Raw genomic sequence first — 25,330 nt, forward strand, 5'->3', positions numbered from 1 at the left:
TGCCTGCAGCCGTCCAAGTGTCCTGCACAGTGTTTTTACAGTGTTCAAAAATTTTCAGCAAAAATATTAAACATGGCTAAGAATTTAATCGACTGTAACACATTCTTTATCGGCAACGATGTTTACATACATATAGGCTTAGATCCAGAATTTTTATTTAATTGTGTTGTTTTTATTTCAAGTAAGACTCAGTGCGTAAACATGAATGTTGAGTTGTTTAAATCTTTAAATGCGGTTCTTAATATCCTAAACTTTTCACGTACGTCGCACGTAATGTTAAAGGAATCTAAATTGATAAGAATTAAGGAATGCAACGGTATCAATATTCTGTCAATCTATTGTTTGCAGCAAGAGCAGGAAATTAAGTTGACCAAGGAAAATACCGAAATTATTTTGCGATTGAGGGATGCGATGGAAGAAGATATTCAGAAGAAAATTATGTACGTCCGACCCGCTGCGTTGCTCCAGGTCTGTAAGATTTCGATGTTTCTTGGGAAAGAAATGCCGTTACCCAAAGACACAAACATAAATGATGTTAAAGATTATTTGGACCACATCGAAATAAAGAAATTGAAAGACAATATTCCAGTCACAGGTACTTGCTTAATAGCAGATTTGATGGTTAAAGCACTCAGTCAATTGGCAAGAGGATGGTTATATTCATCGTCTGAAACCGAGGTAATACGATTATATTTTTACATAATATTGTATACTAAAGCAAATATTTTTTATAGTCTGAAGACAACAGACCGAGGACTGAAGACAACCGACCGAGGACAAGGGCATTCGTAGCGCGTGAAAGAACAAGACGTAGATTAAGTTATCAGAAATAATGTATGTAATATTTTATTTGTAATAGAATCAGAAAAAAAAAAAAATGTATATTATTATATTTTAATATGCCAAATAATTAAACAGCAATATATTTTTAAAAAAAAAAACTTTTTTTTATTTATTTATTTTCTACAAACTATTTACAATTTCCATACAAAAATCGTCTAGAAAGATAGTAGAGTCAATGATTGATAACATGTGATAACAATTATAATAAGTGATAACTGATAAAAATAAATTATTGATAATATATGATAACATGTGATAACTGATGACAAATGATAACAAATGATAACTGGTTGTATGATAACAATAATACAAGTCGCGCACGTACGCGATCGGCGGCGGCGGCCGGTTGCGGTTGCGGCGGCGGCGGGTTGCGGGTTGCGGTTGCGGGTTGCGGGTTGCGGGTTGCGGTTGCGGGTTGCGGGTTGCGGGTTGCGGCTCCAGAAGCCCCTTTTTCTATCTACTGTTAGTAAAATATCAATATTTGTGGGAAGAAAAGATTGTTCTCTTCGAAATTGAGATTGTATGGTCTTCCATTTTCTGTTAACTTCTTGTTGTGAAATACCCAAGATATTGGCAATTTCATTTATTGAATCTGTTCTTCAGATTCGATTTTTGTAAAAGCTGTGAGCAGGATTCCAAATATTTTCATTTTGCTGAATTAAATTGATAAGCTTCAGAATTTCATCTTGATTCCAATCTTTTTCATTGGACATTTTAAGTTATTATATAGTAAAAATTTAGTTAATTTAAAAGTATTAAAGACTACAGAAACGTCTCAAACACAAGTACACAACACGGTCACGCGGTGGTGAAATACGAGTTACGACTGAATTGACAATCCTATTCAAATAATTTAAAATACCTATATTTGTGTGATCGTTCTTCATTTATTTTGGATTTTCCTGTACAAATAATATATGTACAGTGACAAATATACTACTTCATCAGTGGCAAAGTATTGAGCTATATTTAATAAAGTATAAATAATTCTCCACTGCCGTAATATAATATAAATATTATTATTATCAATTACCAAATATTTAAAATTCAAATGTACGATACGTAAAATATGTACTATTTGAAATTTTGAAGTATCTTATATATACAACTATATAAGCACCTATACCTAGGTATAAGTTACAGTTTTATACGAATAATGAAATAAATAATATCTGTTGGTAGGTACGACATTTGTAATAGATCAGATAAATATATAACTAGGTACATTATTATTTATTACCTATACCTATGTGATACAGCTAGTGTGTACTGTGCACACTATATTGATGACTTTTTCTTATACCATACTGAATATAATTAATGTTAAAATGTTTAAATAATAATAATAATAATAACAATTATAATTCAAAGTATTTATAGTTAAGCTTGATCAATAATTAGTTATTTTTATGAACTTTTTAAATCATAGTTATTTATTTAATCAGAAATATACATTGTATAAGTATGTATAAATTATAATTTATAACTGATTTGTTGTCGATCACGTCCACATGGAAGACAGCGTTACCAAACATTTTCTTTGATGTTCGTTCAAATACCGCATGTTGAACGAACATTTTAATATTGTACGCGCACACATAAAATACACGTACAGACTAGGGGAAACATTATCAACGAACATGTTCGACAACAATGTTCGTCCTAGTGTGGACCCGGGCTTTAAAAGGCAGTTTGTTTTTGATGAATATATGGACGACTACGAATTGGTTCCCGCAAGCTTTCATAATAATTAACCTTGTTAAATTTACTTTTCAAATTATTATGATATATTTAACCAGTAACAATTTCCTTCCCATTTATTCAGACGTAGGGCTGTCTAGAATTCAAATAAGTTCGAATAGTTCAAACACTATATAAAATACTAGGTATGGTTAAAAATGTTGCTCAGTATAATATATTAATATATACATAATATATGCTACATACGTATTTGTCAATAATAATAATTGTGGTTGTAATAAATAAGTAATAATAATGTAATAATAAGTCAAAATAGGTTAATAATATTAGAAACAAATTAGTGTGGTATGAATTTACAACACACATTTTTAACGAACTGTAGGTTCGAAATTTGGCCGTCTCTCAATTTTTTAATATTTTCATCAATAAACTTTTCTTTTTCAGCAATTTTTTTCGACTTTAATTTAAGTGAGCTTCTTTGCTTTATATATGCTTTACACTGCACTGCTTTTAATTGTTCAATCAATAAAAAAATATTTGGGTGGGCAGAATAAAATCTAGAATTCAGTTTTCCATGAAACGATTCGCAACAGTTTGTTGTTCGTTCTGAAGTGGCTGAAAAATCTGCTCAAATTTTTGATAAAAATCACTATCATTTTCAATATAATTTTCAAGTACATAATCAAAAAATGTATCAAGTTTTTCATGTTCTGGTTTTATAGCCATTAACTCAACATAAACGTTATATCAGGTGGCAATAAAGGTAACAAAAAAAAGTATTTCAATATTTGCCCAATCTCTGAATCTTTATTTTTAAATTCATCTGAGAATCCTAAAGATTGGATTTTTCTCCACCACGCCTGTCCTAAGTGAAATCTACATCCCCTTAATTTAGACTGTGGCCAAACTTCAGATACTGCCAAGTGAATAGCCTTTTCAAAATCAGCAAAAATAATTTCAGACCTCATGTGATGTTCTATAAATCGAAATGCTTGTATATAAGTAGTACTGTTCTTGTTGGGCAGTAGGAAAAAAACTAATGGAAAATAATTGTTGTCTTTTACACCATGAATGGTAAAAAGCTGGTAAAACAATTTTGGGCAACTTTTAAAAGTTCTATCAACAAACACTATTTTCATTTTGCTGAGTATCTCTAAATTATGTGAACAAGTAAAAATTACAATGTTTGTTTCACAATCATTAATAAATTTAAAATATTCACCACGATTTGTTATTACATCATAATTATCTAATGCTTCATGTAGTTCTGTTAAAGTCTTAGGTAATTTAGGTAACTTACTTGATCGACTAGCGTGAATATTTTGTCTTACTCTAAAAACATCATGCGCTGTACGCTGTTCAATATCACCATTGACTAGTAACTCTTGGCAAATTAATTTTGTTGGACGTTCAAGATTTTCCTGAGCTTTTCTTTTTAAGTTATTGCTTAATGCTTGCCTGTCCAATATGTTTTCACTATCTTTCTCATGATTGTGTTAGAGGTTACATTCCTCAATATTATTTAAATTATTTATTTTTAAAAACTATTTGCATTTTCTTTTTGTACAAGTCCAACGTCCCATATTTCCTGATAGTTGTATTTGAAACCGTTAATAACGAAGAGTTTCTTATATTTTTCACTGAACATCACTTCCATTTTAACGTACGTACTAGGTTAGTTGTCACAAGACTGACGAAAAATAATCAATCTATTATATCATATAAAATTATATTTATAAACTTTACCAGACATAGTAAAACCTAATAAAATATTATAAAATTATCGATTGTACATATACGTATCTTGTAACAATGAGTTGTAGACTGATAAACTGATAAGTAATTTTATTCGGGAACCAATTCGAATAGTTGTATACTGGAAATTTTTTTTTTCGGGAACCAATTCCACGTTGCCCAAATATATGATCAATACGTGTGTTACTATTACCAAAGCTACGTGTAGTGCCACACGATTTAAATCCATAGCTACTAAGTACATTAAGGTATTTTATAGAAACTAAGTCTTCGATCTTAATATTTAAATTTATGTCTCCACAGATTATATGTGATTGGAATTTAGAGTAATTGTTTAAAAAATCTTCTAGATTATATAGTTATCTAGATATTATAAAATCAATTTTATTCAAACTGGGAGATCTATAAATGCATGTTAATTTAATTAATATATTATTATAGGAAATTAAGAAATCTAATGAGCTACAGTGATTTATCGCTCCAGTTATTACATCATTTACTATAATTGAGTCTTTAATGTAAACACTTATTCCATCGGATATATTTAATGAGCTATAGTGATCAGAGCCGTGTTAAGGGGGGGGGCAAAGGGGGCAATTGCCCCCGGGCGCCGTAGTTTTGTAAAAATAATGGGGCACCTTTATTTGCGCTTAATATACTACATGTGGCCTCGAGAACCAAATATGTTATAATTTTATTATTATATATATTTTAGTATTTTAAGGTCTATTTTAGAATCATGTATATATATAATATAATATGGTACTGTTTGTGACAAATAGGTTGGCTAGGTGACGGCGACGGTGATAAAGAAAAACCCATTTCTCCGTATTTAGATATTATTTACCGATTATATAGCTAAATGCCTAAATATTATTAAATTTATATTATTAGTATCAAAGTTATCCTATCTACTACAGTAGATAACCGTTATTAGTATAATATACGGTACTATAATATTATTAATATTTTATATTACTATTGAACAATATGTCTGTTCTAACCGTTACTATCTGACGTCTGTACACAGTGCTCAGTTATTCAGTATTGCCTATTGGACATCAGTAAGTTATTATACGTTGTACGCGTTTTATTTTTATAATTGACATAAATTACAATTGCTAATAATTTAGTAAGTATTTACAGTTTATTTTATATTATTATGCTTTTTTATGACTCGTGTAATTTGGCTTATAAGTTATATTTTATTTATATTGGCTAATGGCTTGTTGATAACTTACTATAGTTAAGTATTTGCACGTTGAATTATTCCTTATTGTCGTTATGGAGTCAGTGAATGAAGTCGGAAAAAAGAAAGCTAGTGGCAGTAAAAATAGAAAGAGAGCAAAAGAAAATGCTCAAAAAAATGCTTTGCTTGTTTCAAAAATGCCTAAATTGCAAAATTATTTTTTTAAATTAGAGACAGGTGGGTACCAAAAAAATAATTTATAGATCTATAAATTCTAATTAATAAAATCATACCTATTTAATTTAATTGTGGACCTATATTTATTATAATTACTTAATTTATTGTTTAGTTGAGACTGGATGTTTGGGAAATAATATTGATGATCAAATGCTTATTTCTGGTTCTGGTAATAATTTATTAAAAAAATATATATATATATAAATATATATTCAATATTTTTGTTTCTTTTAGTTAACGACCCTAATAAAAATAAAGAGTTGGTGAATTTACATGAACAAGCATCAGAATTTAATGACCTAGATGAGATTGACTTACACAATGTAAGTATTTAATAATTGATGTTAATTAACTTAAACATTAACTTAACTTATTTGTCACACTTATTTTCTCATTAAATTTTTATTTTATTATGTTTATGTACGTATATGAATGTTTTTATTATTTTTATTTTTGTGTCTGTCATCACGTTTTAGAGTAGTAATAGTGCTTTGATTTTTGACTTCAGTCCCTCTTTGAAAAGGAAATTGAATCTAGTTGGTACTTTGTGGTCAAAAGTAAAATATGCTGTGCAGTAGTTTTCAAAAGCGTCAGGAAAAACCTTGAAAAAGTAACGGAAAAACGGGAATTTTTTTCTTGAAATATCGATAAAACAAATTCGGCTATCAAAAAATCTTTAAAATTTAATATAAGGTTTCCCAGATAGAAAGATTATAACATAATAACATTATTATATAATTACATTTGTAATGACTAATATTTTTTTATCATTACAATTTGATTATAACGCCATTAAAATATTGTTTTAATAATATTTTAGTATTATTTTTTGGCCTGGGTTTAATTATTTTTATAACATTTCATACAATAATAATATAAACGTTATGTTTTTTTAACATTTAAAAAATATTATTCAAATATACTTAATATATTATTTTATAGCCAAAAAAATATTTTTGAATCCACTTTTTCAGTTTTCAAATTATCTAATAATTGTAGGACAACTTACATATAATAATGAATTATGAATATTTTTTAATATTCATTTGTGATATTGAAATATATATTCACTATTCACATATTGTATAATATTATATACATTACCTATTCTTTTTAATTACTTTTTATGATGTACTACTATTCGATATCATATAGTTATTATATACCTATACAAAATAATAAAAATGGATAGATGGACAAAAGTTAGGTAAGCAGTAAAATTAAAAAAACTAAATGCAATGTAATTATGTTAATACTTGTCTTTATTAAAACGCAACTAAAAATGCAGCGTACATAATATAATATTATAAATTTCTTAGTGAATGCACTATAATAGTTTTTTTTTTCTAAATGCTGCTCCGGCCAAGTAAACTTTCATTGGTGCTTCAATTTCAGCATTTGTTGCATTTTCGAATGCCTTAACTTTTCTTACAGCTTCTAATTTGGAAAACAACAGATAAAATTATATATTAATTTAATAATAAATAGTAATAATTTAGCTGTTAATGTCTTCTTTTCTAAACGTTTGAGGCCATCAACCTATGTGACACATAATAAAATAATGATGAATATAAATATTAGTCATTCATTAGTACATATTAATTTATAAATATATAAAAATATGATTATTTTATATTATAATATAATAAACTGCAAAAGTACTTACAATGTTCTTTCTAAAATATTTATTTAATAACTTTGACTCAAATTCATCTAAATGTTCTTCACTTTCAATTGGTAGTAATGAATCATATTCTAATAGTTCTTCAGAAATATTTTCAGTATCCTTGGCTTGAAGCACAGTGTCAGTTAAAGTTTTGTCCATCTGAATTTGATTTTGAGCAATTGTTTCTACATCATACTTGATTTTTAAGACAACTCTTAAAATTTTATTCATTATGTCTGAAACAAATATGATATAGTATGTCCAATAAATACGCGAACTGATTATCTACAGCGGTCTATAGGTCAAAGTACGACATCATACTATTTTAGGCTCACTCTACAACTACTGATAATGCGACAGTAATCGTCCGACCGTCGAGATTATTGTACTAACAGCACACGTGTCGTTTAAGTTTTTAGTTTTTTTTTTGTATTGTCGAAATGGAAATTGACAGTTTAACCGAACAACGAATAATTATTACATTTTTGGTGAAACTTGGGAAAACCTCACTACAGATGCATGAAATGTTAAATACTGTTTATGGAGATGATGCTCTGAAGAAAACAGCTCTTTTTAAGTGGATTAAGCGTTTCCAAGAGGGCCGTGAAGACTGCAAAGACGATACGAGACCAGGACGTCCTTCAACCACTTGTGACGACCTAAACATTGATCGTGTGCAGTATCTAGTGCTTTCCGATCGAAGAATGACAATCCGGATGTTGGCTGATACGCTAAGTATCGGAAAATCGTTTGTGCACACAATTTTGACGGAAAATTTAGGTTTGAAAAAATTGTGTGCGAAAATTGTTCCAAAGCTGCTAACACCGGACCAAAAGTTGAGGCGAAAAGAGTGCTGCATTGACTGGAAAAATTCGGCACTCACTCCTAATTTTCTTGAAAGGGTTATCACTGGTGACGAATCATGGTTTTACGAGTACGATCTAGAACTTAAAACTCAGAGCATGGAGTGGAAGTCAAAAAATGATCCCCGAACGAAAAAATGTCGTAAAAGCCGGTCAAAAATTAAGGTCATGTTAATCGTTTTTTTTTTACTACCGTGGTATTGTGCATCATGAATATCTTCCTGAAGGACAAACTGTAAATGCTATTTTCTATGTGGAAGTTCTTAAGCGCTTACGAGATCGTGTGCGACGTGTACGACCAAATTTGCTATGAGAGGACGGGTGGATTTTGCATCACGATAATGCGCCGGCTCATTCTTCTTTGCTGGTCCGTGAGTTTTTGGCCCGAAATTCAATCACAACACTTGACCACCCCCCCTTTTCTCCAGATTTAGCCCCCTGTGATTTTTTTTTGTTCCCAAAATGTAAAATGGTCATGAGGGGTCAGCATTGGGACGATGTGGAAACCATAAAGCGCGAAACGACAAGACAGCTGAAAAGCCTAGCTTCTGAAGACTTTGAGGGATGTTTTGAACAATGGAAACGAAGATGGGATAAATGCATCACTATAGACGGAGACTATTTTGAAGGGGATAAAATTGATTTATGATAAATTATAACAAATAAAAGTTTTATTTTAAAAGTTCGCGTATTTATTGGACATACTACATACTCATTAAATATAAGTTTAATTACACAGAAGTCAATATACTTGGAGTATAAACCATTATATTATTATTGATATTATCATTTGATTCAGAAGTTTGTGATAAGCAGTTATTTCTTAATTTGTGTTTGTTTTGAATAACACTAGGCACCTTTTTAAAAGATGACTGTAAATTGATATCTAAAAACAATTTAAAAAAAATTCAACTTCGCTTTAAATAATACAAAATTACGAGTAAACATATTATATCTAAAAGAATAAAAAATATTTATTAATAACCAAATTCTATTACCTAAAGCCAATTCACAATTTGGGTAATCACTTGTATCTTGTATAGCTTCAGAGACTTTAAAAGGAGATGACGATGTGTAGATAATTTCGGTGCTTGAGGCTCTTTTATGCTCCACTATAAAAATATAATATAATATATTAATACAATAATTTTTTATATGTTACATTTAAGATTTCAGATTTTTTTTTTTTTAAATTATTTAAATTTACCAATTTTTGGACTAGATGTTTCAGATTCACTCTGAGATAAGTTAAACAAATCATGTTTTTCAGGTGTGATTATAGAACCTGAAAATTCAAAATTTAAATAATTATTAATAGAAATGTATCTTTTGAATATTGTAGATGTGAATTAAATAAACTATAATTTTAACTTAATTTACCTTTGGTAGAAATAACTGACATGGGAGATTTATTTACATTATAATCATAATATCTACTTGATGTATAAATATTATGCTCTTGTGAAAGTGCTATAAATAAAAAGATATATACAATATTTAAATAAATAATTTTATAGAGTTAAACTACAATAAATCTTTTTTTACATAAAATTATGTCATATTTGAATTTTCTAAAATTCAAGTACCTGCAATAGGACTAAATGAGTTTCTATCAAAAAGCTTTCTTTTTGCTTTTAAAGGTAAACTGTAACTTGCATTTTGATTATTTGATTGGTATTTAATGTTATGACCTTGCTTGCTTTCAACATCTATAACATTTATATTAACAATGTATATGTACATCAACATATAGTTTTAAATTAATATATACCTAAATGACTAGAAGATAAATGATCAATACTATTTGAGTTTTTCTTTTCTTTAAATGTTACACAACTTAAACTGTAACTATTTGATTTAGTTTCATGAGTATCATTCATTGCACCATTAGATTTGGGTGTAATATCTGTAAAATGTATAAAATGATTATCTTAGTTCATAATTTCCAAAATGTTCATGAATTGTGTAAATAAATAAGTCTTTCAATACAATTATATTTTTATTTTACATGCTCTATTTTAAAGCATAACCTAATTATACTTTAACTGACAAATAAAATGAATAAATTGAAAAGTTAAGTATAAACATACTTTTGTTAAAGGAAAAAATTGGAGGATCTAATACTTTTGATTTTTTTGCACGAGATTTTGAAATCTCATCATCACAAGTAGATAAATCTGAAGTATTTTCAGCCTTCTTCAACTTCGCTCTAGCTTCTGTTAGAGTAGCTAAAAAATATTAATTTAAATGAGAATTATAATTATATTTATAAATAATGAATTTTTTATTTTATTTTAATGACAGTAATCAAATTAATCAGTATACTTTAAAGTATTACAAAATACAAATAATAGATTATAATAGATTTAGTAAAAAATAATAATAGTCAATTTACCAATATTTTTCTTTAATGTTCTTGAGGCAAAATAATTAAAATCAAATTTGTTGGCTAATACTCTACGTTCAATATTTTTTTTTACATCTTTTTTGGGCCAGGCACAAGTTTACTTTTAACCCAGTGTGCTGGAACGACTTCAATAGTATTTTCAGTTTCAAATAACACTATTGACCACATATTTACATCCACTCTGGAAAAATGTACCTAGAATGTACATATTTTACACAAATAACTAGATGTTATTACTAGAATAAACTACATAATTTATAAGTTTTTAATTTAATACTTTATAGTATATAATAGGAAACGTTTAATAATATAGGTACCTATATTTTAAATAACTAAGCAAAGATCATACAATTCGCGTTTCCTATCTTCATATTTATATTGTCTTAATTTACATTTAGCTACTAATAATATATGACCTAATTTATTTATACAGATAATTATAAAATTTAAAATTAAAAAAAATCTATTAAGTTTATCAATACAATTAATAATGATTACATTACATATATTTACATGTTAAGAAAAAAAAAATGGAAAATTTTATTACAAATTTTCTAAATGTCATGTAAAAGGGATACAACAACCTGTTCATTTTTGTAAGATAAAATCATAACTTTTTTTTAACATCTTTAACATTCCAACACTTTAAATTTTTAGACAAATGTTTAACAGAAAAAATTCCTAGATGTGATGATTTAATAGGCTGAACATAAAAATCTGTTTTTTCCCTAAATTCTCTGCCAATCAAAACTATATTTCCAGTGTTTGTTGAATGTCCAATATTAATTAATTTAACAATTTCATTATTATTTGTACAAAAATATGAATCTGCATCTACATTGGTTTTTAATTTGTAATTTCCCAAAATTAATGTACTAAACTGTGGATTTGTCACAAAGTTATTTATTAGAGGCCCCTTATTATGTTGTCCTATTAATAAGCCTTCACTATTCTTCATATTATCACATTTGTTTCTAAATTGCTGGTTGATTTTTCTGTTTCATTATATCGTATTATAACCTGCTCCAATGGTTTATCAGGCTTTCTAATCATACTCTTTAGTACTATCATGTAGTTCTCAAACGAAAATGTACTACAATTATCGAGAGATCCGAATCTATCATAATCATCTACCAAATGAAGTAAGCCATGAATATTTGGTGCCATGTACATTTGGCCATATATTTGTTCAAAGGATTTGACAAAATATTCTAACAAATCATGAGCATATTGTTTTAATGAGACATGTTGAGGGCTTAGAAGTATTGTCATTGCTATGCTAAGAGCCTTAAAATTTTTGTAACAATCATCAGCTTTAATATCTTTTAAAATAACAAAACCATAATATATTAAAATTGCTCTAAATTCCGTTGCTTTAAATCGAGCTACTTCTTCTAATTTTCTTGGTTTTCTTGAGAAATCACAAGGAAAGTCTGACTTTAAGTTAATAGCTAAATCTGATAACTCTCTAATTTTCCATGAAGGCAAGCGGACATTTAATGGACCATTCATCCATAAAAAAAGCAGTTTTTTGGTCACTCCAAGACATAACATATGCATATAATCTAAAGAAAAGTCGTTGATAATATCAAACATAGGTAATTCAATAAGTATAGAAATATCAGTATTAGGTAAATGATGATCATTCGTTAATTTGTCTGTATAGCCATTATGTGTCCTATTTGGTGGTCGTTTGTGTAGTTCACAATAAGGAAAAACTGTCCTATTTTCTTTACGCTCTCCTTCAATTTCACAACGAGGACATGAATTATATCCAGTATGAGATTTAATTTTTAAAACAAATGATCTTGCCGGCATATCACAACAGATTACATCAATTTTAACTTTGTAAGATTTATTTTCCAGTTGAATACCATTCAATATTAAATATTTTGCTTCATCTACAAAATCTTCTAAGTAGTCATTGCTGTCTGAAGGTTTTTGGTTTCCACAGTACAGTCCCACAGGAAAAACAAGATCAGATTTTGGTCGTATGTAAGCCAAAATTGGCCAAAACTGTAAAGAAGTGCTTTTATGAATGGGAAGTCCATCAATAGCAATAACAATTTTTAATTCTTGCTCTAAAACACAATTATTATATGGTAAATAACGAACAATTCCATTTTTGAGACCAAAGTGGTAGTATTTTCCAGGATGAACGACCCGCATATTTTCTATTGAAATGGGTTTGGTTTTTAATAATGTCTTGGCTCTTTTGGGTAATGTAATAAAACATTTATGTTGACGAAGAATACTTAAAAGATTATCTAAGGCAACATGAGAAATTTTGTAATGTATTGCCCATTGAGCTAATTCATTATTTATCAAAAATGATGTACTAGTACTAGATAATAAGTCAGAATCAGAATCATCAGTATCAAATACATCTATGGGGGGAGAATCAATTTTGTAGTTAGAGAAATTAAAATTTTGCGATTCGTTATTTAATTCTTCTGGAAGTCTATGTTCTGTTGTAAATGAAACATTATTCTGACAGTTGTGTGAATTTGTATTAGAATTTGGTATTTTATTAAGTAGATTAGATTCCGAAAATAAATTTTCAGGAATATCATGGTTGTAGGTAGGATTGAAATAGTCTAACTCTTTTTTCATTTTCCTTCTCTTTGTACGACTACTGAGAGGAACCAACTTCTTCATGATAAATGTAAATAGATAATTTATCTACAACAAATCAATACATAGAATAGTAGGATATTCAACTGTTTGTTACCAACTCTACTATAGTTTAATGAACCAAATGTAACAACAGAATACATTAAAATTATTAGAGTAATAAAAAAACTATTGACCACAAATCACAAGAATATAAATATATGCAAATACTAATGTTTATTACTAACTAATACATAAAATTAAGCTAATTTAAAACTTTTAGTAGATAATAGTATCCTACATACAGCTAGAGGTTAGGATTACTAAATTGCTTGAAAGTAATGTCCATTTTTTTTTTCAAAGAAAGTATACCTACCTATTAATATTATTGTAGGTATGTAACCATATTAATAAAATATTAACATATTAAAATTTTAATTAAGAAAATTAAGTTTTGTTCAAATAAAAATGATTCACTATTATAGGTTATGGTTATCACTACCTTAATGAGATAATTTGGATACTTGTACCTATTAGTTGGAATTGGAAATTTATTAAAACATTAGGTACCTACTTAGCAAGGGCACTTATAATATTAATATATTAAGTAAGGCATTATGAATTAACATGACATGACTACCATAACTATGGTCTATAATTTAACATAATAAAATATTACACATTATATATAGTTCCAAAACAATTGTCTGGATTTTTTGTATTCATGCATTGTGTCATTGTTTGTTGTATACTTGTATAATAAAAATATCTAGGTAATTTGGTATAATATTAACTGTATTATCGTGTAATAGGTAGGTAACAGCATGCTAGATGTTAAGACCTGTGTTAAGAAATAATATTTAATAATCAGGGTTTGATTTTGGTTCAGTTGTCACTTAAAAAAACAATTTCAATATTTAAAATTCATAGTTTGATGGTCAAACATGTGATATTAAATAAATAATTAGGTAATCTAAACTAAAAATATTTAAAATTGTTAATTTACATTTTAAGATAAATTTTGAGCGTTAATTTACTGGACACGTGTTATATGACCAAACAAAACAAAATATATAGGTACCCAATATAAAATAGACTTTAAAACTTTATAATTGACTGACTATACGCTTACAACTACAATCTTAATTATTTAAATAAATAATAGGTAAGTACTCACCAGATCACCGCAATTTACACCAAAATGGCAAAATATAAAATTAGTAATTACGGTATAGTATAAGTATAATATAATACAAAACTGAAAACACTATTTTCGGTAGGTTCTCCTTCTCTTCAGTGTTCAGCGGACAATATTCGACGTGTTCGGAGACTGAGAAGGAATGAATAATAATATTATCATTATTATCAATAGTAATACCGATTTCCGCCGTATTTCATGGGTTTTACCACTAATTTTAGACGGGTGTATTAAATATTCGAATATCGATAGTCCACACTCCGCATTCCGCAGTCCCCGTAGCGGCGTCTTGACTTTTGAATTATCTATATATAATATTATATAATTGTATATGTAAAAATAGTTCAGCCTCTGTGTAGTTATATGCACTTTGGCTATAAGTAGACTGGTACTAGGAAAAAAATATTATTATTATATCTATAGTATATTATACTAATATTTTATAGTGTCGCCTAGGTTGACGTGGTAGTATGGGCGGTATGGCCCTATAGTGTATACAAAATTACAAACTTAACAATGGTTATATCGGTTATCGAAAAACGCGCGTACGTTCGCGAGACTGTGAAATAGTGAAATTGAGATACCGATGATATTATTATTATTTATTATCCAATACGTAATTCGTATTTCGTATATACCTATTATTATTTATTACATATAATGTCATAATACTTAACTTACTGAGTACTTACCTATTTATTTTTAGTTCTTAGTTTATACTGATAACACATCAACAAATCACGAATTGTCTCGGAAATTTGAGTTTTTACTGTACAATGTAGGTACAAAGTTGATCGCCGGACGCAGGCGTGCAAAATATATATTGTACAACTTATGAATGTTATTATTCTTCGTCCATAATATACAATCGTTCGTAAGCATTTACGGCACTACGCATTATATTATATTATAATTATTTAATATTCGTATATTATACGAACTTAATTTGGTATTTTGTATATGTGTAGCCATTATACGAAAATTGGATTTACGAATCTTTTAACCATGCAGATATTTTTCATACCTACCTAACAGAGCGTACTTATCCATATTTTTCACAGCTAAAAACTAAAAAATACCTAAATATGTAACAATTATATACGGAACGTATCGTATCACACTAACACGTACAGTTTATTTTAAATTAATAAACCATTCTATTAATTTATATTTTAAAAAAGATTTACAATCAGTATACAACAAAAATACAAAAAGTAAATAGATTTATATTAATTAGACTACTTAAGAGGACGCCACACCAGTAATTTTCAGTGGTAAAAACACATTTTCGTAGTCTGAGTCAGTGGCGTGGTGAAGGGGGGTCTAGAGGAGCGGCCGCTCCTCCAAATTTTGGGTGGGTGGGTGGGTAGGTGGGTAGGTTTGTTGGTGGGTAAGTTTGTGGGTGGGTATTACAATTTATCACATACGTATGTACGTAGTATTGATGTACCTACTATAATATAAATAAGCAACAAGATAATCTGATTAACAAGGAGGTAGGTATTATGTAGTTAAATGTTAACACGTTTAAAATCAGTTATCTAAACTATATTATTTCAATGTATCCATTTTTAACAATCATAGTTTAAACCTCGGTTATGCTTAAGAGGGTGTCAGCGCACTATTTGTTTATTCTCCCTATGCCCCACGCGCAACATAGACCGCAGAATCATATTGTCTATGTATGTCATCTTAGTGTAAAATCACCCATTACAAAAAAGATAAAAAAAAAATAGAAAAATAGAAAAATTCAAAAAATATATCGAAGTATCGATACCTAAATTTCTTTTATAACGATATAAATATAACGATATCGATATTCAAAAATATATCGTTGAAGAAGTATATTAATACATTGTTCTCTATCTTTTTTTGTAATGGGTGATTTTACTCTAAGATTATTTACCGTCCGAATTCGGCGGTTTGATCTTGATTTAACTATTGTTATACGGGCCCTGTATCATGAATTATTCAAATTATTATTGTATGTTCTATATTCGTGGTAATCATGGATTATGGTACCCTCGTACGGCGTAAAATAATGTTCCTATATAAAATTATTGCGTCTAAATTAAGAATACTGATTAGTGATTACTGAATAAGATACAGAGCCATGTTTATAATATCCAATATGACAAAATATATATATTTATATATATTATACTATATATACATAATATATGATACCTATATATTATAATCCTTAACGATTAATGATAATAATCTATTTTTATAAATAGAAATAAAATCATGAAATTGTTTTTCCACTGACCCCACCAACTACCTACCAAATACCAATATTATTTAATCGCCACAACGCGTCAGCGACTCGCTGCTATCGTATACTTTTTGCAAACCGGTAAATGTGTTCTTAGTTTCTTACTATTTAGTATTTACAAATGTGATTTATGTCATTGTGTTAAACTATGTGTTGTTTTTAATTAATATTAAATTAAAATTATGTCCACCAATATCTGTTTATGTGGTAAAAACAAATTAAGACTAAATGACACCAATTGGAAGAGACATTTAACTGCATATAATATTGCAAAATTGAAAAAATCTAACCTAGTCAACGATGTCTCTAGTTTTATTTCTAAAAAACGTGTAAATAATGTAGAACATACTCAGCGGCAGAAAATTAATTTAGTTCCTCATTGTTCTAATTCTGGTAAGTAAATATTTTTCTAAATAGAATAGATTATTAGTTCAATATAATAATATATAGCCATATAGGTATTGGTTTAAATGTGTAATAACTAAAACTAATATTGTAATAATAATACAAGACTGAATAGGTTATAATTTTTTTGTGTTTTCCAATTTCAAAGCCATACAAAATCTTATTTTTATACTTCAACGAAGATGATTGTAATAAAATAATGATTGAAATACAAAATATGAATAGCATTTATTAGTTATTATGTAGGTATATTGTGTATATTGCATATATTTTGTATTATAATTATTATACGTGCATGCATAATTTAATATTTTAATGAAATGATAAATTATGTACGAGTTTGGGTTAGATTTAATAATTAACTAATTAATCTAATCACAAATAATACAAATTTTTTAAAGGGGACGATTTTTAAATTTTAGTAGGTAACTGTGTTATATTTATCATGTTTTCTTGTATTATTAATCAAGAGCAATATTGCAAGATAACTAGCATGTGCTATTAAAATATAATTTTAACTAATAATTAAAAAAAAAATAATTTGTAATAATGTTATATTATTAATATATAATAACAAATTGTTTTAGGTGCTGATACCAATACAGATTGTAATATTGAACTTGGTGATAATTCTACTGCAGCTCAATATGATAAAGTTATTAATTCAGAAACAGCAATAATTGATTCAGATTCAAGTAGTTTCCAACGTTTTCCCAATGATCCAGCATTAATATTGCCAACAAGTTCAAACACAATTATAAGAGAGTCTGAAGTTTCTTCAATCATAGCATCGAGTACTGGTAAGTTTTAAAAATTTTACTACCTAACGTTAAATTTATCATATTCTCTTGTATTATTAATTAAGAGAACTATCATGCGCAATTAAAGTATAATTTTAACTAATAATTAATAATATTATATAATAACAAATTGTTTTAGGTGCTGATACCAATACAGATTGTAATATTGAACTTGGTGATAATTCTACTGCAGCTCAATATGATAAAGTTATTAATACAGAAACAGCAATTATTGATTCAGTGTCGAGTAGTTTCCAAAGTTTTCCTAATGATCCAGCATTAATATTGCCAACAAATTCAAACGAATATTTTGCTTATTTAGCCAGTTAACATCCATGCCAGCCGTTACCAGCAGAACTAAAAAATCAAGTGTTTCCTAAACGAAAACAGGGTGAATGGATTAGATCATTTCACGAACAGCATTATAATAAAAAAATTGCTCCTGGAGATTTTGTAGTAAGAAATTGGGTTTCTTATTCTCCTTCTGAAGACAAAGTATACTGTATTGTTTGTGAAACTTTTTGGAACAACTCATTCCAAGTGTAACCAACTTGCAAAATGTGGATCGAATGATTGGAGACATATTGCCTACAAACTTAAAGTGCACGAATGTTCAACAGACCACTTGCAGTCTGAAATTAGAAGAGCCATGTATATTAGTAATCAGAGAGTGAATATTACCACATTAGGACTCCCCAACTCTATTGTTGCAGAAAATAGAGAAATAGTAAAAATAATTTTTGATGTTTTAATTTACTTAGCTCGACAAAACTCTGCATTTCGAGGACACAATGAAAGCTGGAGCTCTAAAAACCAAGGAAATTTCTTAGAATTGTTAAAATTAATGTCAAAACATAATGCTTTACTTAAATCTCATTTAAGTAAAATTACAAATGCTTCAAAAAAAAATCGTATAACATTTCTCTCCAGCGACAGTCAAAATACAATGTTAAATGTACTTGGTGAAATAGTTCGATTAGAAATTTTAAAAAAAGTAAAAAAAGCTCGGGTGTTTTCTATTATTATAGACACAACTACCGACGTGGCTAACCTGGAACAGTTTTCACTTGTATTGCGTTTTGTTAATGATGATCATCAGCCTGAAGAACGCCTTATCGCAGTTAAAGTAGCAAGTGATGCATCTGGAAAAGGTTTGTTTGATTTATTTTGCGAGATTTGTAATCTTTACGAATTGGATTGGGAAAATAATTTATGTGCTCAGTCATATGATGGAGCTGCCTGTATGCAAGGTCAATATTCTGGAGTGCGTTCATACATACAGGACAAAAATCCTCAAGCCATATATATTTGGTGCTTTTCTCACATACTAAATCTTGTAATTGTTGATACATGTGATAAAAGAACAAGTATGAGAAACTTCTTTGGTGAATTGCAATCAGTAATAAGTTTTATGAGAGCAAGGAAACGTACTGCTATATTTAAAGAACAACAAATAAAAGTTTATCCTGATCAAAGAGTCTGTCGCATTAAAAATTTTTCTACAACTCGATGGACTTCCCACGATCGAGCAATTTCAATTATTCATGATAAGTATGAAGCACTATTGATGACTTTAGAAGAATTAACCAATTCACCAGATCGAGATTGCTCTTCAACAGCTAAAAACTTACATATCATCATATCTTCATTCACGTTTGTCCTAAATTTAAAGTTAATGAAAAAAATATTTTGTTATACCACTTCATTATCAGTCTACCAACAATCGCCATAAATTCAGAACAGAAGTTTATTTTGTTATTTTAGATCAAATTACAAATTCTATCTTAATGAGATTTGACGGAGCTCGAAATTTATTAAAAGACTTTTCGATTCTTTCCTATGACCGTCTTATGGCTACAAGTAATGGAGAACCTATTCCCAATGATTTATTTGAAACACTGGTCCAATGGATTCTAAATTTACAACTTGAAGAATTGAAAAATGAATATTTAATATTTGCTTCAAGTTTTAAAAGTCTGCAATCCAATTTGAATCTTACATCATTATCTAATTCTGAAAATGAAATAAGTATTACTGAAGAAAATACTGATGCATGTGATTCTGATAGTAGTACTAATAGTAATACATTAACAAAAATTGCTGAAAAAAATCTTACATCAATACAAATTTTAAAACTAATTAGCTCATATGGGTTATGTGCAGCATTCCCTAATTTGTTTGTTGCTTACAAGTATTTATGTACTATTCCGGCCACATCTGTTTCAAGTGAACGATCATTCTCAAAGCTTAAGCTCATCAAAACTCGTTTACGCTCCACTACGCAGCAAAATCGTTTGGAAAGCTTACTTTTACTTTCATGCGAGAGGGACATTGATATAGATCTGGAAGAGGCTATAAATAAATATGCATTCACTTCAAATGTTTTGAAAAAAATATTGTTATTTAAATGAATGTTGTGTAAATAATAAATATAGTGGTACGTTAAAGTGTTAAATGTTGTTTTTATTTTATATGATTTGTACACATATTTTTTGTATGTTTGATAAAATATTGGGTGGGTACCTAGACTAAAATCTTTGCTCCTTGTGTTAAAATAGCTCGCCTCGCCACTGGTCTGAGTATAACTCGCTTAATTTAGGTTTTAGAGTCAAAACACCTATAACAAAATTAAAAGATGACAATATTCTGGAGGGCAGGACGGTGAGCTTTTTTTAAAAAACTAAACATTTTAACAGTTAAAGGTCATTTAAAAATGTTGAAATTTACGGTATTTCTAAACGATATATTGAACTTAATATAGGGAATAATTGAAAAAACGCACCGTCTTGCCCTCCGGAATATTGTTATGATATAATTTTATAATAGGTATTTAGACTGTAAAACCTAAAGCAAGCGAGTTATACTCAGACTGCGTAAACATATTTAAACGCCGTGAAATGTAAATTTTGCGCTGTCAAGTGCTGCTCCTAACGGCACTGTGAATTCAAACGTCGTCGTACACAGCGGCGTCCCTCTCCACTACAATGCGCGCGACGTAATAAGTATTTATACTCTATGTCGACGCGCCCGCAGCCCGCAACCACTATAAATTATATTATTATCGATAAGATAATTATTATTTATTTTGTATCTTATTTGTTAGCATGAATATTATTATTATTATTTTGAAATTATCACCTACTATTCTATCATTCCATTGACAAAATCGCCTGTCGTAGTGTCGTGCGTAGTCAACATATTATTATACTTTATCAATATAATATCTATTTTAATTTTGTTTTTATAAACGCCAAGACAAAATAGCAAATAAAAAAAATTTAAAAAACAGACGTACCTCAAATCTGAAAGGGGGCCGAGCATTGGCTTATAAAAAGTTGTATAAGACAACTAACAAATAAATTCCAATTTAATTTTACAATATTTTTAATTTTCACATTTAAAATAAGTAAGTATTTTCGATAGTTATTATATATTTATGTAATTTATATAATTATATAACATTATTTATTATTTATATACCTAGGTAATTAAAGTGTTTTCGTAGAGTACCTATTTATCGATTTGATTTAGGTTAGTGGGTTACACATTCTACAAATTATTTAGTAAAAAAAAAATCGGAAATTAATAATGGTATACGGAAAATAAAATGTACCTATAATTCGTTAAAAATCGTATTGGATGAAATCTCATCTGAATACCAGTGGCGGCTTTGGGGGTATTTTTTTGGTGAGGCGACTTATGTATCAACCCCCCCCTCTTCATAACAAAAAAAAAACTTCATAATAATGGAATTTAAAAATATAAAAATAATTATAACTATAATAATATACTTGTTTCGTATAGTAAATAATATAATAAAGTGAACATTTTAAAACTTGGTAGTCCTGAAAAGGACTTTTTTAAGTATACATTATACCTACCTACTAACTAGTCTTGAAAAAGACTTTTTAAGTAAACCTAGTCTTGAAAAAGACTTTTTAAGTATGCAAAGTTCTGAAACTATGAATTAAATAAAACTATATTAAACTATTATGTTTTGTATGTTAAATTTATACTCCTATCTTTTTGATTAGCATATATGTTTATAATATTATCATAAAATGATTCTGTCTCTTTAAGTTGATAGATCAAGGATTTTTCAATTGATAGTATAGCGAGGGAACTTAAACGAATTTGTGAAATACTATTTCGAGAATAGGTTTTAATTCTTTTGAGGCAAGAGAAACTTCTTTCATTTGATACACTAGTTGATGGTATGGTCAAAATAAGAATAAATAACTTATAAACTTCAGGTAAAATGTCTTTCAATGTATCTTGTTCAATAATTTTAACCATGTCATAAATATGTAATAAATTTTGATATTTTACATCACTATACAAAACCTCCAATTCAACTTTTAATTTAATTATATCACAAAATATATTAGAATAAGTTAATTTCAAATTATTTAAAGTATTTTCTGGAAATTTACAAGAATATTCTTTAAAATTAGTTACATCAGCCAACTGTAAAAAAAGTAATTTATTTGTGTCTTGAAATCTAGTATTTAATTGCATTAGAATATTATCAATTATTTCATAAAATAATATTTTAAAATTTGATTGATTGTTAGATTCATTTCTTGTAGCTTTTGGAGGTTTTGTAAGAGTAATAGCTTGATTAAATAATTTTAAAAATTCAGACTCATTTCTTTTTTTATTTATAAGCTCACATGTTATATTTATTTTTCTTAAGCAAAATTCTATACCAAATGACTTATTTTGAAGAACGTTAAATAAATTGTCAGTATATATAAATATATTACTAAATATGAGTGCTAAAAAAGCAAATTCAAAAGTTTTTAAATTTTTTAAATGACCTATAGCACCACAAATAGATTCAGATGAAGATTTTGGATCATTGCTTATAGAATCAAAAACATTTATAAACCCTGACCACTCATTAACTACTGTATGTAAAATTTTTGAACGTGAAGACCATCTAGTTTGAACGAATTGAGGAATTCGTTTACCTACAATATTATCTACAACATTAGAACGTGAGGTGGAATTGTGAAAATAAGCAGCCATACCGAACTATATAAGCAAAAAATATACGACATTTAGCATTTATACTACAACCATGTTGCAATACTAAATTTAATCTATGAGCTAAACAGTGTGTAAATAAAGTATTAGGAGCAAGTTCTTTAACTCTAGCCTGTAAACCTGTTAAATGACCTGACATTACACATGCTCCATCATAACATTGGCCAACTAATTTATTTTCCACATCAAACTCATTTAAAACAGAATAAACCAAATTAAATAAACCTTGAGCCGTGCGATCTTCACTAACATTGTGAAAATCCAAAAAACGTTCAACTAATTCAGATTTATCTGTAACATATCTAATTACAATTGAACACTGTGTTTTTTGACTGATATCTGTAGTATCATCAATTTGAATTGAATAAAATTTACATTGCCTAATTTCATTTTTAATTTGATTTATTATAAAATCAGAAATACATGAAATTAAATCATTTTGTATGGACTTGGACAAACCTGAAAATGTGTTTTTTATACTTTTATAATGATTTTGTATTTCTTGAGAACACCTAACAATATGCAATCAAACAACTCTTTAAAATTTCCTTTGTTTAATGAATCACTGCTCTCATCATGACCACGAAATGCTAGCTCTTGTTTTCCCAAAAATATAACCAAATCAATTAAGTGCTCCATAAATAAACGATTCAATCTCACATTTTCATTATAATTTTTTTTAAACAAATTACCATGCTCATTAACAATATCTACTATAGTAAAACTATTTTTTTCTAAATGTTTTAATCCTAAATGGTTATGAATATGTTCTTTTGATGATTGATGTATTTGAATACTCCTAGATAAATTTTTTAAATCACAATAACCAATAGTATTCCAAACAGACTGAATTTTACCCAATAACAAACACGGCCAACAAAACAATTTTTGTAAATAATGACTTCCACATAACCATGAGTGTTGTTTATAAAAATTTAAATTAAATGATCTACAGAATACCTTGCTTAATTTTTTGTCAGGAGTCAAAACTGACAAAGCCGGCATAGGCTACCTTTATTAAATCATTTTTATTATTAGACTTCCAACGTCGAAATGGCGTCTCTAATAATATAACAACTTCGTCTGTCACTGGATTCATATTCATAATGTTAAATATTAAATGAACAGCACAAGTTGACAACACAAGTAAAATTTAAACGAATTTAAACAAAAAAGCACGACACGAGCGACGACTGCCGACGACACGATCGAGATATAAACTAATAAACTAATAATGAAATTGGTTTCATTAGGCACTGTGACAATAATAACGGTTTATCACAAATAATAAACACGAAATAATATTATACTATAATAAAATAAATGATAATTCATATTATTAAAATTCGTAAAGAAGAATTTTTTTCAAATAAAATCATAAAAATGTTAAAAATTATTAGCGAAATGTTATTGTCAAGAAATATACTTTTAGCGTATTATTTGCTACAAAATTTTAGGTGAGGCGGCGCCTCACTTGCCTCACCCCCAAAGCCGCCACTGCTGAATACAAATTAAAAACATTCTGGCAATTTTATAATAATATATAGTCTTATAGATATGTTCTTTTTTTTTACTAAACAAGTATAGAACTCATAGAAAATATTCTTTTCGTATCTAACATTTTAAAATTGAATACAAGATTTTCAAAGTTTCTCCGTATGTAGGTACATTGTAAATGAATAGGCATTTTATAAAGTATATAAATAATACCTTTAAAAAAAAATTACAGAAAATCATTATCGACTAGTAAAAGCTTTCAGCAGTTAGGAGAGACCGTTAACGGCGTTGAGTCTCAATCTAATAATTATTCAAATATTAGTACTACTGTGCCAGATGAGACTATAGAGGATACTTTCTCAGTGTAAGTTATTAGATTTTTGTGAATAGATGACTCTATAGTATAGTAGTTCTCAACCGGGGTGACAAAAAAACCTTGGGGAAAAGTTTAAAAATATAGAATATTTTTCGAAAATAATCGTATTATTGTAACGGTAATCATGTGATTGCTACTACAGTCAAATAACGCAATAATTGTTTACACTAAACGGCACAGATACCGCAAAATTCTTATCTTTGTATTATTTATTTCTATTTATAGTTAACACCATAGATCTGAATATCCGATAAATACGTTCGTTCGACGTGCGACAACGCTACGTTATCTGAAACGGGTCAGTTTTTCTACAGTCACTACGCACGACTATTATATACTTTACTGATTACTGTGAATTATTATTTCAAGCTAGTATAAAGTGTTTATTATTTTAGTTAAAATTGTAATTCTTCATTTTAAATTGTATTAAATACTATAAACTTTTTTAAGTAT

General features: G+C 28.1%; 3 protein-coding genes across 3 annotated transcripts; 2 read left to right on the plus strand and 1 right to left on the minus strand.

Moving 5' to 3' along the window:
* The first annotated feature begins 140 nt into the window (after positions 1 to 140).
* LOC132926746 (uncharacterized) lies at positions 141 to 844 on the plus strand. Its single transcript, XM_060991136.1, has 2 exons — positions 141 to 678; positions 735 to 844. Exons 1-2 carry the CDS (start codon positions 202 to 204, stop codon positions 831 to 833), a joined length of 576 nt encoding a protein of 191 aa, XP_060847119.1. The 5' UTR covers positions 141 to 201; the 3' UTR covers positions 834 to 844.
* A 6,208-nt stretch (positions 845 to 7,052) lies between these two features.
* On the minus strand, positions 7,053 to 10,849 carry LOC132925967 (uncharacterized). The gene is given in 10 exon segments (XM_060990321.1): positions 7,053 to 7,162; positions 7,388 to 7,627; positions 9,006 to 9,140; positions 9,253 to 9,366; positions 9,462 to 9,539; positions 9,841 to 9,963; positions 10,026 to 10,160; positions 10,345 to 10,482; positions 10,650 to 10,757; positions 10,760 to 10,849. Coding segments are annotated over 10 exon segments (1,251 nt in total). The 5' UTR covers positions 10,830 to 10,849.
* A 6,083-nt stretch (positions 10,850 to 16,932) lies between these two features.
* LOC132925968 (zinc finger MYM-type protein 1-like) lies at positions 16,933 to 19,687 on the plus strand. The gene is given in 4 exon segments (XM_060990323.1): positions 16,933 to 17,143; positions 17,743 to 17,955; positions 18,095 to 18,468; positions 18,470 to 19,687. Coding segments are annotated over 4 exon segments (2,016 nt in total).
* Positions 19,688 to 25,330: the final 5,643 nt, after the last annotated feature.

The sequence above is a fragment of the Rhopalosiphum padi genome, chromosome 3 (assembly GCF_020882245.1).
Source record: "Rhopalosiphum padi isolate XX-2018 chromosome 3, ASM2088224v1, whole genome shotgun sequence".
NCBI lineage: Eukaryota > Metazoa > Arthropoda > Insecta > Hemiptera > Aphididae > Rhopalosiphum > Rhopalosiphum padi.

Coding starts and splice junctions, on each gene's coding strand:
- LOC132926746 (XM_060991136.1), top strand. CDS start 202: ATGAATGTTGAGTTGTTTAAATCTTTAAATGCGGTTCTTAATATCCTA. Junction 679..734: donor ATTCATCGTCTGAAACCGAG/GTAATACGATTA, acceptor TATTTTTTATAG/TCTGAAGACAACAGACCGAG.